This window comes from Hippopotamus amphibius, chromosome 15 (genome assembly GCF_030028045.1).
Source record: "Hippopotamus amphibius kiboko isolate mHipAmp2 chromosome 15, mHipAmp2.hap2, whole genome shotgun sequence".
Classification (NCBI taxonomy): Eukaryota; Metazoa; Chordata; class Mammalia; order Artiodactyla; family Hippopotamidae; genus Hippopotamus; species Hippopotamus amphibius.
The window spans coordinates 19,980,971-19,997,093 of record NC_080200.1 but is presented as its reverse complement, the minus strand read 5'-3'; the positions used below and the strand labels follow the sequence as shown (position 1 = coordinate 19,997,093).

Genomic DNA, 16,123 nt, shown 5'->3' with positions numbered 1-16,123 from the left:
TTAGAGAAATGTAAATTAAAACTACAATGAGGTATCACCTCACACCACTCAGAGTGGCCACCACCCAAAAGTTTACAAATAATGAATGCTGGAGAGGGTATGGAGAAAAAAGATCCCTCCTACACTGTTGGTGGAAATGTAAATTGGTGTAGCCACTATGGAGAACAGTATGGAGTTCCTTAAAAAGCTAAAAATAGAGCTACCATATGATCCTGCAACTCCACTCCTGGGCATATACCCAGAGAAGAACATAATTTGAAAAGATACATGCACCCCAATGTTCACAAACCAATCAGTAGTCACAAACCAGTCATAGGCTGTCAAGATCAGGAGAACATTTCCCAACCCTGAAAAGATTATGAATAAAAAATACATCTGGAAGATGAAGCCTTCATAGATTATGATTTTGTTCTTTGATTATGAACCAGCTCTGAGCAGTGGTCCAGGTGAAACACATGTCCATACAGACCCGTAAGAGAAGAAGAAGTACATGGGGGTTGTGGAGGTGAGAGTCTGGTCTGATGGTCAGGATGATGAGCAGTTTCATGCCTATAGTGATCATGTGCTTGGAGTGGAAAAGTCCCAATGTGGGGACTGCAGTGCTGTGTGACTCTGGCAATCCCAGAAGTCATTCTGAAATTCACCTATCTTTCTCTGATTCCATGTGGTACCCATGGCTGCCAAGAATTTTTTTTAACAGACTAATATTCACACAAGCTTATGTTAGTAATCTCAAACAAATGCTACATTTTTTTTAGAGTAGAGAAATTTATTTCGATATTCTGTGTAGGGATCTGGTCCTTTTTAGAGTATCTCGTTCCATTTCTTATTACGAATTCCTTTTCTAATCAGAGCCTCTTCACCAAGCATAATGCATACCAGTGTTTTATTAACATATCTTTCATGGACGAGGGACATATTTTGAGTGCCAAATATTTTCCAGGTACTGCCTTAATCAACAAGTATCAGGTACTGAAAAACATATAACTGTACAATCCAGTGATGGAGAAATAATACAAGCAAATAAAAACAATCATATAATAAGTCATATGGTAGCAAGTGCTATGAAGAAAACAAAAGCAGGTTTAAAGGAAAGAGTGGAGAGCAGATGTTATTTTTTCACTGGGTGATCTGGCAAGACTGCAGTCAAGGTGATGTTTGAATGGAAACCTCAGCAAAGAGACAGCAGTGTGCAAAGTTTATCTGGGAAAGTGTGTGCCTGGTAGAGGAAAGTGTGTGCCACTGCAAAGGCCCTGAGGAAAATGCCTGTTTCATATGGTCAGTTATGAAAATGGAAGCCAGTATAAGGCAGGGGAATGAGAAAGAGGAAGAGTGGTGAGAGAGGGTGTCAAAGAATGTTCAGGATCTGGTGCTGCAGAAGCTGGCCTGGTGCTGGTGTGTTCTGGTGTAGGGGACCATGGTGAAGTCAGGCACTTGCTTCAGTTTACTTCCATCATGGGGAGGGTGTCTGTCTCCATGCTGACCTGCCCAGTTGTGGAAGTGTGGTGATGGAGGTAGCAGAAAACTGTCTTTACTACTTCCCTCTCTCATTAACGTGCTCCACCCAGGTGCTGTAATCACTGGCTTGGAATCTTGACACTTGTGAAGGTATTGTTCTGCCAAGATAATTGTTTAAGTTGATGTTTCTGGGAGCAAAAAAGTGTTAGAAATTCCTATATACCATCTCGCTGACACCATCTAGGGTAAGTCCCTCTCCTCCATCCATCACCTGTGCATTTACAATATTTGTCATTTAATGTATGTCATTATACTATAATAAATTAGTAAAAAGGAAAAAGATTCTAATGATGCATAAATCAGGTACCATGCAGAGCACAGTTTCTATCTAGTTTAAGTAGATAGAAAACAAAGTGTTATATATCGATACAGGAACAGTGGCATTAAACTGACAAAATTCACATTAGATAAATTAACTTTTTTCTGTAAAAAAGATTACCTGGGTATAGACACTGAGTGAACTGAACATGAAGGTGTTCAAGAGAAAAGAGCACAAGAGCCACACACAGGTTCATGGATGAGCCTTAGAAACACAGTGTAGAGACTCACAGCTGAATACAGACTCATCAGGTGCCAGACAGGGCTCAGATCAACTTCCCACCATACTGTCTCCTTCAATAATAAGGATGCTATGATGTCATTTTAGTTTAGAATGGCTTGTTTTGCTGCAATAGTTGATCCAATAACCAAAATGAACAGAATTGAGAGCAACTCAAATAATCTCCTTATTTTCAGCATTTATTCTGATATGTGATGATAGCATTTCTGATTGTATTATTATTTATGTTTATGCCAGGTAACAGCATTTCACGATGACTACATTGATATTCTTTCCAGGTACCCAGGAGAACTTGGAGGGACTTCAATGTTGGTGCTCAAACTCTGCTGACACTGATTCACATGACTGGGAGGATACCAGTTGCATCCAGAGTCATTTATGATAAGGAAGACTGAAGAAATATCCATTTCCTATCCCTTCAGTGTTTATGATGGAATTTAGGAAAGGATGAGATATTTTATTTAGAGCAATTAGTAGGCATCACTGGAGGATTTCAAGAGGAAACAGGTAATTTCAATGAAAAATCATAAAACATGCCATCCAAAACATCACACCAAAGAATAAGCTTGTTTACACAAGACATATTTCATACTCTAAAGAGTAAGTGTGCATCTTGAAAAAGATGTATTACGTAGAATAATTCAAAGTATAAATTAAAATTGACTTCATCATATCCAAAAAGTCATATGAATTAAACTATTTATTCAAATTTCTGTTTCTGTTCACGTATCATTAGGAGACATATATTCAATAATCAGTTTTAATCAGAGGCTAGTGCTGGCACTGTGCGCACAGAGGTGAGTAAGAAAATAGAATCCTAGTGAGGTAAATAAGTGACCAGCTATAAAACACACCATGTTAATCTATCTCATTATGAAGAGCAGATAAGTTAGTTATATACAAACATTGGTGCACATATACTGAAAAACTGTCATCTCAGATTTTCTTCTCCTATAAACATATCAATGCCTTGGTAGCCAAATGTGGGATTTTCTTTTTTTTCCATAGGGTTAGTGTAACCTATGACTATGTTCTTAGGAAACCTAAGAAATATTACATAGCATTATATTTTTCATTTGGGAAAAATTATTAAGAAATGCATGTAGTCCCATGAGATAAATGAGAATATCTAGATATTTTATATCCTAGTTCAGGAATTAATTTGGAAAAACAGGAAAACAACAAAGGGAAAAACCTTTCGATATCAGAGAGAGAAGAAAGCTTAATAAGTTGAGTTTTATAGATAAATGGAAGTCAAAGAAATAAAAATTACAGAAATAAATAGAAAGAGCAAGTTCTACTTTCAAAATCTGATGAAAAAAATCACAATTTAAAGTTTGGAAGTTTTGAGCCCTGCAATCAATGGCAGTTCTTCCACCCCCGGACAGTTATCCCTTTTATAGCTTCCTTCCTAAAGAATATTTTCAGAGCTTCTTTTATGTCTTTATTCCTGAGACTATAAATGAAGGGGTTCAGCATGGGTGTGACAACAGTGTACATCACTGAGGCTGTTGCAGTTGAGTGTGGGCTCTGGGTATCAGCAGAACTAATGTACACTCCTAGGACTGAACAATACAATAAGGAGACAACAAAGAGGTGAGATGCACAGGTGGAAAATGCTTTATGCTTTCCCTGAGCTGATGAGATTCCATTTATGGAGGAAACTATCTTAGAGTAAGAGTAAAGGATAGCAGCAAGGGAACCACCACCCAGCAGCACTGCTGCAAAATACATCACTGTGTCACAGATGAAGGTATCAGAACAGGCAAGCTGAACAACCTGATTGGTTTCACAGAAAAAGTGGGGGATTTCCTTGTTTGTACAGAAGGACAGCTGCACCACCACTAAACTTTGTAACAAGGAATACAGGAAGCTCATAATACAAGATGACAGAAGCAGGAGACCACAGAGCTGGGGTTTCACAATGACCAGGTAGCGTAGAGGGTGACAGATGGCCACAAACCAGTCATAGGCCATCACAGCCAGGAGGAAGATGTCCATTCCCCCAAAGAATAAGAAAAAATATATCTGCATGATGCAGCCTTCATAGGTTATGACTTTGCTGTTAGTCTGGATGTTCCACAGCATCTTCGGGATGATGGTTGAGGTGAAATAAATGTCCACAAAGGACAAGTTGGAGAGAAAGAAGTACATGGGTGTGTGGAGGTGGGAGTCTGAGCTGACAGCCAGGATGATGAGCAGGTTTCCAAACACAGTGATCAGGTACATGGAGAGGAAAATTCCGAATATGAGGGGCTGCAGTTCTGGTGCATTTGATAATCCCAGAAGAAGAAATTCTGAAATTTGTGTATTATTACTGGGTCCATACAGTAGATATGATGACTAGAAAAGAAAAAAAAATAATATGGCTAATTTTCATACAAATGGGCATTGCTAACATACTTGGAATTTTACAATTAATATTTTGAAGTTAAGGCATATATATGTATATATATATATATATATATATACACACATATATATATATTTATATGTATTTGGTATATGGTATATATATGGTATAAGGTGTGTATATATATATATATATATATATATATATATATATATATATGGTATATGTATATATATTTGTATGGAACTCATCTCCTTAAAGGATTCTGTATGACTTCTCTGTCTATGAATTCTTGTTTCAGACTTTGTCCTATAAAAGTCCCTAGAATCCAATTATAGGTGCTATAAAGCAAACAAATGAAGGTATAATAGAGAGTTGGTGGGGTGTTATTTTTCACTGGGAGTTAAATTCACATGCAAATAAGATGACATTTGAAGAGAGAATTCAAGAGAGACACATCTGGTGACAAGAGGTTATCATGGTGAAGTATGTACCCTACAGGGAAAAGAACCAGTGCAATGACACTGAAGGTTATTATCTTTACAGATATTCAAGGCCCAAAAGTAAGCCAGTGTTCAGTGGAATGTAAGAGGGAGAGGGATGAAGCATTGCATCAGAGGATGCTGAGGAATAAACTGGCTACCCTCCTATTGCTAAAACTTCAAGACACAGTGAGTCCCTTTTCCATGTGTATTTTCTTGCACTCTGTATATGCCCTTGATGCCCAGAATAATGAATAAAGCAAACACCCCCAATAGATCCAAAAGAGAAAAGTGATATCTTTATGATATCAAGTGGCGATCAATTCAACATTTTACTAGAAAAATCAACAAGGAGAATAAATCCAGAATTTACCAAATGAAAAGCACAGTATACAAACATTGTAGGATAATTTAAAAGTGGAATGTAAAAAAAAGACACTTCTAAATTATGTTAGAAACAAACTTTTGAAATTTTGAACCTTGGATCTACCACCTAATATCTGTTTGAAGTTTGATAGGCAACTGAACATTTCTACATGCATATATCTTTATCCTATTGTAGGATTAGTGGTATTTATCCTCCTAAGGTGTTTGGAAGTGCATGAAAAAAGATTAGCATCATGCCTTCCTGTTAGTAAAAGAAAGGTTTTCAGTGGTGATGATTCTCCTTGTTTAGTCCTGTGGATGTCCAGTGCAAGGGCCCTGAGGAAGCTGATTGATCCAGATGTTTAAACAATAAACAGGGAGCTGCTGTTGCAAGATAAATGAGCAAGGGGGAAAGTGATGGAAGATGTGAGAGAATGTCCAGGAGTGAAATGGCTTCACTTTCCTGCTGGTACTTCAAGATATAGACAGTCCATTATCAACTCTTGTACCTTATTAATCTTGTTGTAAATGTGCCCCATGAACTGCAATGAATCCCCTCATTAGTATCTTTTGTTTATTAGTTTGTTTAGTTCTGTATTTTTTATTATGAATCACTTTGAAATATAAGCTCCAGAAAATAGCATCTGGTATGTCGTGATAATTCAGTCATTGTCTAGGCATTGTTGGTTTCGGAAGAACAATATGACAAAGTAGAACTCAAGCTCACCTCCTCTCAGAGAAAAAAAAAATCACAACTAACTATTGAACAACCATTGAAAAATAAGATTTTGAACAACCATTGACAAATAAGATTAGAACTTACCAAATTCTACATCCAAAGCAAAGGAAGCACAATGAGATGTTAGCAGGGGTACATTCATGATAAAATCAAATCTCATACACCAGGAGGGTGACCAAGAAAGTTAAAAAAAATTATATCACAGAGAATCTCCCACAGGAGTGAGAGTTCTGAGTGCATCAGGCTCCCTCACCTGGGGGTCTGACATCTGGTGGAGGATCCCCCAAATCATTTGGCTTTGAAGGCCAGCAGTGCTTGATCACAGGAGCTGCACAGGACTGGGGGAAACAGAAATTCCACTCTTGGAGGGTGCACACAAGGTCTCTTGTGTACAAGGACCCAGGAATAAAGAGAATGACTTCATAGGAGACTGGGCTAGAGCTACCTGCTGGTCTTAGAAGGTCTCCTGGGGAGGCAGAGTCTGGGTTTGGCTCACTGCAGGAACAAAGGCACTGTTGGCAGAGGTAGTGGGGAGAACTCATTGGTGTGAACTCTCTTGGAGGCCCCCATTTTGTCACCAAGCCCTGGCTCCACCCAACAGCCTGTAGGCTGCAGTGTTCAGCTACCTCAGGCCAAACAACCAACAAGGCAGGAACACAGCCCTACCCATCTGCAGACAGGTTGTCTAGAATCTTTCTGAGCCCTCTAAACACACAGCTTGACACAGCCCTGCCCACCAGAGGGACAAGATCCAGCTCCAGCCAAGAGTCAGCAGGCACAAGTCCATCCCACCAGAAAGCCGGCACAAGCCTCTTAGACCAGCATTACTCACTGGAGGCAGACACCAAAAGTAAGAGGATCTACAATGTACACACTGCAGAACAGAACCTCAATCACAGAAAGTTAGACAAAATGAGATGGCAGAGTAATAGGTCTCAGATAAAGGAACAAGGTAAACACCAGAAAAATAACTAAGTAAAGAAGAGTTAGGCAATCTACCCAAAAAATAATTCTAATTAATGGTAGGAAAGATGATTGAGAAGACACAAGAAATGTTTAACTAAGAGCTAGAAGATATAAAGAACAAACAAACAGAGATTAATACTACAATAACTATATACTACCAACTGTAAAATAGTCAGCGGGAAGTTGTTGTATAACAAAGGGAGTCCAACTCGAGGATGGAAGATGCCTTAGAGGACTGGGGCAGGGAGGGTGGGGGGGACTCGAGGGGGGGGGGCGTCAAGGAAGGGAGGGAATACGGGGATATGTGTATAAAAACAGTTGATTGAACCTGGTGTACCCCCAAAAAAATTAAAAAAAAAAAAAACTACAATAACTGAAATGCAAAATACACTAGAAGGAATCAATAGAAAAAATGAAGCAGAAGAACAGAGAAGTGAGCCAGAAGACAGAATGGTGGAAGTCACTGCCATGAAACAGAATAAAAAACAAAGAATGAAAACAAATGAGGACAGTTTACAAGACCTCTGGGACAACCTTAAATGCATCAACATTTACATTACAGGGGCCCCAGAAGGAGAAGAGAGAGAGTTCCTGAGAAAATATTTGAAGAGATAATAGCTTAAACTTCCCTAACATGGGAATGGAAACAGTCACCCAGGTCCAGTAATTGAAAAGAGTCCCAGGTAGGATCATGCCAAGACAAATAGTAATCAAAATGACAAAAAATTACAAAGAGGAAATATTAAAAGCAACAAATAACATGCAAGGGAATCCCCATAAGGTTATCAGCTAGTTTTTTTAGCAAAAACTTTACAGGCCAGAAGGGAGTGGCACAATATATTTAAAATGATGAAAGGGAAAAACCTACAACCCAAAATACTCTACTCCTCAAGGCTCTAATTCAAATTTGACAGATAAATCAAAAGCTTTACTGAAAAGCAAAGCTAAGAGAATTCACCACTACCAAACCAGCTGTACAACAAAGGCTAAAGGAACTTTTCTAGGCAGAAAAGAAATAGCCACAACTAGAAACCAGAAAATTAGAAATGGAAACGCTCACTGATAAATGCAAACACACAGTAAATGTAGGAAATCATGCACACACAAAAATGATACCAAAAGCAGCAATCATGAGAAGAGGAGAGTACCGCTGCAGGGTATTGGAAATTCATTTGAAATTAAGAAGCCAACAATTCAAAACAGCCTTGTGTATATATAGACTGCTGTATCAAAATATCATGGTAACCACCAAACAAAACTCTACAATAGATATACACACAAACAAAGAAAAAGGAATCCAACCACAACTCTAATGTTAGTCATCAAATCATAAGTGAAGAGAATCAAAGAGGAAGGGGAAACAAAAAAGACCTACAAAAATAAATCTAAAACAACAAAATGGCATAATATTTATAATTACCTTAAACATAAACAGATAAGTGCTCTAACCAAAAGACATAGACTGGCTGAATGGATACAAAAAGAAGACCTCTGTATATGCTATCTACAAGAGATGCACTTCAGATCTAGGGACACATACAGACTAAAAGTGAGGGGATGGAAAAGAATATTCCATGCAAATGGAAATTAAAAGAAAGCTGGAGTAGTAATAATCATATCAGACAAAATAGACTTTAAAATAAAGATTGTTACAAGGGAGAAATAAGGACCCAACATAATGATTAAGGGAAATATATGCCCTGAGAGCTACTGTGTCTCTACAAGGTGCATGCACACGTGCACACACACACACACACACACACATAATGACCTCCTAGGCTATGGGACTACCATGACCTTCTCACTCCCAACCACACAGATTGGGCTAGGTGTGTAATTGATGCAAACTGACCAGATCAATTATCTTTCCCCTAAAGCGTTTAGAAATAGTACCCAGAATTTCCAAATTGTAAGCTTCCTGTAGAAACAAAGGCTTGGAGATCTATACTGTTATGGCCTTTTATGCACTGTATTTAAAGAAACATTTAAAAATCTTTTCTACAAACACAGAGAGAGAGATAGAAATTAAGTGGATGACAGGAAAACAAATTCTTAATTTCAGGTGGCTCCTTGAGGCTGTGAGGAAAAAAGTCTTCCTTGATTCTGGGGCATTCCAACCTTATTTCATCCCCTTGAAAGCCAGTAAAGAATAAAAAAGCAAAAATAAAATTGTTCAAAATCCAAAGTAGTGATATTTTTATGGTGTCAAACACCTTATGGTATAAACACCCCAAAAGAAAAATGAGCAAAGAGAATAAACAAAACTTCATAATAGAAAATCTATAAAGTACAACAAAAGCTGAGTATTTTAATATCAAAGAGGATGTCTTGTTTTTCCTGTGTCTTTGCCATACTTATTTCACCAATTGATATTTATATGGCCTGATTGGACATGAGGTAAGTCCTTTTCCCCTTTTTCTTAGGTGGCATCTCTTCACTGGGCTTTGGGTTTTCTTTCCTTTTCTTTTCTTTTCTTTTTTCTTTCTTTTTTTTTTTTTTTGACAGATCTGATGGGCATACTCTATTCTTGGCTCTGGGCTTCATCCAATATGCAAAGTCCTCCCCAGACCATGCTCTATAAATTCTGGCACGCCAAGACAATTCTAGATTTTCCCCCAAATAACTTTATTCATATTATTATGCCCAAGGACGCTATGTCATAACACATTTATTATGCTGGACTCTTCCCCTTTATACTGCATGATTCAAAAGAACAGGGGCTTCACCTGCTGTGTTCATCTTAGTATTTTCACATAAGTATGTGAATATATGTGCACATATTTGAAACAAATTTAAGAATATGAAAGTTTATGAAATGGGAAGAATGAAAGGAGAATGGAAGCAAGTTTGAGTGGTTTCAAAACAACTTTAGTTAATTAAATGAAGAGGCAAACACTAACTGAAGCTACAGAAAATGGTAATCATCTATCTGGAAGAAAATGAATTTTCTCCCCACCCCCTGTCATCTTCCAAAGAATCAGAGAGATTACAAACTCAGTGTAAGAGTAACCAATTTTTGATAAACTTCGAGAAGCCTGCATTTAGTATCTAAAGTTGGAGAAGACTGCCTTATGTAAGGTGAGAAACTCAGAAGTAAGAAGATATATTACAAATATTTTAAGAGATTTTTGACCTAAAATATGCAAACAAATGCTAATTGGGAAATAATAATTTTAAAGCTAATTTGAAATGTTGATAAATATGTAAAACTGGGTGTATGATATATGATCACATAATAATAATAGACAAGTGAAACAGATGATCAAATATGTAAATCTTTACTCAAATTCAGCAATAGTTTACGAAATCAACTGGAAATCACTTTCACATCCTGCAGCCTGAGAAAAAACTAAAAGTGTTGTCATGTTGTTTGGGTTTGGAACTTTTAAACAGGTACCAAAGGGGTACTCTCTAATTTTGATAACTGAAATGTGAAAAGTTTGGAAAAGAAACTGAAAACAGCTATAAAATTTAAAATGCAGATATTCTTTACTGAGGGTGTCTACTGACACTGTTGGCCACTGGTCCATAATGTTCTTTGTGGTGGTGTAATTCCTGAACTTTGTAGGATATTTAGTGCATCCCTGGCCTCTACTGACACCTCCCCATGTGATGTACAAAAGTATCTGGACAACACTCATAGTTACCTGGCTGGGGGGAACAGTGTTGCCTCTGTGGGGTCTAGAGTTTTAAAATAAAAATCTCAAAATATTTTGTGTAATTGTTGTAAAGTTTTCAAAGTGTGAATAGCACAGGCAAAGCATGAAGTACTATGTAGACACTGAAATGATGAATGAGCATTACCCTGGTAGCTTGGAGGCAAGTCTACAAAGTATTAGTAAGAAGTTAAATGGAAAAACAGGTAGAAAAAATAATGACTGAACTAAAACATAAAGAACATTTATGATGTGCATAGGATTCTATTCCTGCATTTCTATAAAAGTGTATGATTATGTATGTTTGAATATATAGGAGGAGAAATTTTAAAATAAACTAAGAAATTATAGTATAAATAATGTTAGTAAGAATGAAATTAGGATTAGTGGTTTCAAAACAACCATATGAAACAAAATTGAATGAGAACCAAAACCACCTTATACACAAAATAATATAATAAAAATTTAATAATGTCAACATGGGTCTCTAACTATAGACTAAATTTCCAAAGACTTGGAAATGTAAGGGAAGAGCTTCTAAAATTGTATAAGAAGCAGTACCTGTTATACTTTAATCATAATTAAACGTATACTGATTCAAATAAGTTTATGGAAGGTAAAGGTGACCTTTAGTCAAATGTAATAAAAATGCTTTCCAGATGCCTTTGAGGATGATGCAACTTTTAGGAATAAATATAACCACAAAAGGACAAAGGAGATGATAAGGAAAAAAAGAGATGTAAAGACAAGTTGCTTATGTGCATAAAGAGTGATTTATCAGCAGTAAGTATACAGAAGAACATTGACTTTCATTTTGTTTATATCAAGGACTTGCAAGTAAAGAATAGTAAAATGGCAGCTCAATTTTTCAGTAAGGAAAAAAATGGAGAAAACACAGTAGACTGAGTGATAGATTTTACAGCACACTATTGGTAAACACTCACAATCCCCTACATATACATCTATACATACATAAAATAACTAATTGGCAAACAGAGAGTTGGTGCAGAAAAAAAAAACAAAAAACAAAACAAAAAAAAAAAAAAACAAAAAAAGAACAAACCAAAAAAACAAAATAACACTCCAATTCCTTGTTTGGAAAATTATAATCAAAAACAAGACTAAAAGCACTCTGACATCCACTATACAAATGTAATGAATTTCTACAGACTATTTATAATAAAGAAAAAAATGAAAAACCCACAGATATATTCGGCTTCACAGGTAAAGAAATAATTGCAAAATGAAGCTATTCAGCATACTCCTTTTTTACTTATTGAATACACTTTCTATAGTGTGAACCCCTAGGATGAAGGAAGGTGATGTGAAATTAATGTCTCATGAACTGTTGTTGCAGATAATGTTTGCAGGTGATGCACTGTTCTGGATCTTTCTCATGAATATAGAAACATTGTCAAATGTGCCCTGTCTTAATAATTAAAAAAAAAATCCTCAATTCACTGGACTTACATTCATGTATATATATTGCTGAAAAAACCTTTGGGTATCTTCTACTTTTACTAGAAGCACTATATGCCACCCATTCCTTCCTCTAATGGGCTAACATGACTTAATAATCAACAACCACCCCTGTGTTGCTGAGTTCATGTTCACTTCCCTTTTCAGCACCATAAATAGATGCATTAATTAGTTAGTCAGACAAGTAAACACTGAGCAACTCTTAGCTTTGGCCCCAACAGGTGGCTCTCAGGGGACCTCACATATATGTGCATGGATTTGATTTTCTCTGACCCTTCCTTGCAGTACCTCCTGGACTCTCCGTCTCACCTGGTTGGGAACTCTGAGAGGAAGGTCACTGGCTGGAAGTCCAAATTCCTCCTGGATGGTTGATGATGGAGACTGAAGCTTTGGCCCCACAAAAGACAGCTGGAAGGAGGCTGGCATTAGTATTCCAGCCAAACGTAGGACTCTGAAAGCAACAAGCATGCCCCATCCAGCCCAAGGTTGCACAGGCTGAGGGTCTACAGCAGAGAGATATTTACAGCTCCTCATGTCTGCTCATTAGCACACTTCCCTCTTTTTACTCCAAGCTCTAAGCACATAATTTCCCTATGGGACACTGGTCTGAACAGAAGGGAAATGTCCTGGAGATTCTGTGTTCCCAAGAGACTAGGTTAGAATCAAGCGAATCCAGTGTTTATTAGCTCTTCCTCATGAATTCTACTGGCTTCCTGAGGCTAAATTTCCAGCACTTATCCCAAACCTGATTTAAGATTTTCTCCAAATTTAAGACTAGATTAAATCCCTGCCTGTATTAGATCCCTTGAATCTTCAAAGCAAAGACTTGTGGTGGAGACACAGCCCTGATATCTAGTGAAATTTGCTATTCTCTTCAGCATGGACAAGGGAGAGAATGGTGTTTCTTTGGTATAAACCTTGAGCACTGCACACCTCAGCTTCATGACACATTTGCCAAAATCATTAGGAATTTCATAATTATACCACAAATTGAGTTTTCACTTATTCCCTCAAATTGAGATATTTGTTAATTGTAAGGAATATATTTAGATTTTTTCTACTATAATCTGAACTTGAAATTGGAAAACAAGTAGATTCTTCCCTGTAGCTTCCAGAAGAAATCCACCCCTGCAGACACGTTGATTTTAGCCTAGTGACACACATTTTATGTTTCTGACCGCCAGAATTATAGGAGCATAAGAGTACTTATTTAAATCAATAGCGTGGTATTTTTACATTAGCATTAGGAATTGAATACAAACACGTATCCAATAAAATTTTGTTCAGAAAACTGAGATTACGCTTCTTCATTCATTCATTCATTAAGCTTCCCTTGGGTAAATACATTTTGTTTTGTAATCCCATCTTAAGTAGAAGAGGAAATTCAAATTAAATTTAAAGATACTTAGACTCTCTCTCTCGCTTCGTAGCACAGACATATATATACTACCAACTGTAAAATAGTCAGTGGGAAGTTGTTGTATAAGAAAGGGAGTCCAACTCGAGGATGGAAGATGCCTTAGAGGACTGGGGCAGGGAGGGTGGGGGGGACTCGAGGTGGGGGGCGTCAAGGAAGGGAGGGAATATGGGGATATGTGTATAAAAACAGTTGATTGAACCTGGTGTACCCCCCAAAAAATAAATTAAAAAAAAAAACAAAAAAACAAAAAAACAGATGATTGAACCTGGTGTACCCCCCCAAAAAAAAAAAAAAAAAAGATACTTAGACTCTTTTGTTGGTAGAGATGCTCTCACTGTGTAAATGTAAATGTGCTTCAGATCTTGATGTCCCTGAGGCATTAAGATAGGAAAGTAAGTATTTAAATTTTTTTCTACCTTTTATGTTACATCTTTGTGTCTAAATTTCTACATTGTTTGATTTCATATTAATTCAATCATTCATTATTTTTATATCTATCCTCTCTGAATTTCTCTCACATTTCATCATAAAATATAAGATTGCATACAAATATGTGTATATGTTTATTTGAAATATAAATTTATACAAATAATCACACACATACACATACAGATGACCTTCATCTTTGAACTTTTTCTTTGGACCCATCAAGATATATCCACACATTTAATTTATTTCTTGCATCATTTGTCTGAAATTATGTTTACTATCCCACATTTCCTACAGGAACAAGGACAATAACGCTCAGAGAGATTAAATCTTTGACAATTACTTTAAAATGCCATTAAAGCTTATTGTACACTTTCTTGAATTATACATGAACAGAACTGTGCAGTAGGTCCTGTTATTTTTGTAAGGCTTATCTAATTTGTCAAAAAGTGCATTTAAAATATTTGCAGTTTACAGGATGTAAATAATTCTAATAAACTAATTGGAAGGAAATAAAATTTAGCAGTGCATGGATCAAAGAGGAATCCAGAGCATGCTTAGTTGAGACACAGTGAGCTGTGGTAGTGGATATCTGCCTGTGAAGAAAGAGTATATGGATATAGAAACACTAGTACTAAATTAAAGCAACTCACACTTAATAATATTATTTTTCCCAAAAAAATAGAAGATAAAATGGATAAATAAATAGCAGAGAATGACCATATATTGGCTTAAGAGAGAAGGGCACCTTGGCCATACACTACTTCATGAGTGAGATGTAGAAGCAAAAGGTAGAGACCTGTATTTGAATATATACTCAGGAGAAGAGCAGAGTTCATAATAACTCACTGTGCAATCTAATCATTTGCTTTTGGGATGGCTTTTTATGCAGCATTAACTAATTGATACTTAATCAAAGTGAACAGATTTAAGGCAATTATAATAATCCACCACTGCTCATTTTTGGCATGTTATATTTGAAGACAACATTCATGGTTAGTCCATTATTGAAGTTTTTGTTTGTTTTCTTCAGACAACTGTATTAAAAATATCTTATTGGGGTTCCTTTCCAGGCAGCTAGGAGAAGTTGGAAGAACATGAATTTTTGTCTGCGAAAACTGGTAACCCTGATTCACATGAGTGGATAGGAATTCAAGTTCTCTCTTGAGACATTCTTTGACCAGAAAGATGAATAGATTCCTGACCATAAAGGAGATGTATAATGGAAGATATCAATAATGATTATTCACAACCCCTTCAGTGATTTGAATCAAGGAGATATTTAAAGCAATGCAAAGAACCATATCATCAGTAATATTGCCAGGCTTCTAGCAGAAACAAGGAGGTAAGTTTAATAAAAATGTTTTAAAACTTGCAAATTCATGATTCACCATATGTATAAACCCCCTTACACAAGGACATCTATTCTGCAAACTCCAATGAGTAGGTGTACAGCATATAAAATATTTTACATAGCAATACACTGTATGATTTAAATTTTTCATTCATCATATTTAAGGTTATCTCTACTTTAAGGCCATATTAGGTCATTTTATTTACTAAAACATGTCTTTTGATGAGGACTCCTCTTGGAGACATGTATTTGATTATCAGGTTTTTACAGGGACTATGGTAGGTGATGTGGGTACTAACTGACTAAGAGAACAGGATCCTAATGAAGAAAGAAAGAGATGAAAACCCAATGACCATCTATAAAACATACTTCTTGCCAAAGTTTACATTTTCAAGAACAGAAGTAAAGGTATTGCTGTACAAAGAATCGCTGTGTACATAAGTTGAAAATAGTAATCCTAGATTTTCCTCTACTATACAATTTTATAAATAGTCAGGTTTACTTTTTCCATAGAAGTACAATGCCAAATCATGGATGTTCTTTCACTGAAACAAAATAAAAATATTCAGTATGGTATATGCTTTTTAAAGATAAATTATTCCTTAAAAACACTTCTTGCCAGCTTAGGTAAATAGGAATTTATAAATATTTTTAATCAATGGCTGGGAATAACTTCTGAAACTAGGAAATCTAAACAGAGAAGTCAGTAGACATCAGAGGGACTACAAAACTCAATAAAGTGAGGTATTTAATTTAAATATATAATTTGTAATATAGGCTTAATTCCACTTCCACAGCCTGA

The 16,123-nt window shown here is 36.3% G+C and overlaps 1 protein-coding gene across 1 annotated transcript; it reads right to left on the bottom strand.

Moving 5' to 3' along the window:
• Positions 1–3,436: 3,436 nt before the first annotated feature.
• LOC130836135 (olfactory receptor 7A10-like) lies at positions 3,437–4,306 on the bottom strand. The gene has a single exon (XM_057708129.1). The coding sequence runs from the start codon at positions 4,304–4,306 to the stop codon at positions 3,437–3,439; it is 870 nt and encodes a 289-aa protein (XP_057564112.1).
• Between the last annotated feature and the right edge of the window lie 11,817 nt (positions 4,307–16,123).

Bases quoted from the DNA above. Each gene is read 5' to 3' on its own strand.
- LOC130836135 (XM_057708129.1), bottom strand. From the start codon at position 4,306: ATGTACCTGATCACTGTGTTTGGAAACCTGCTCATCATCCTGGCTGTC.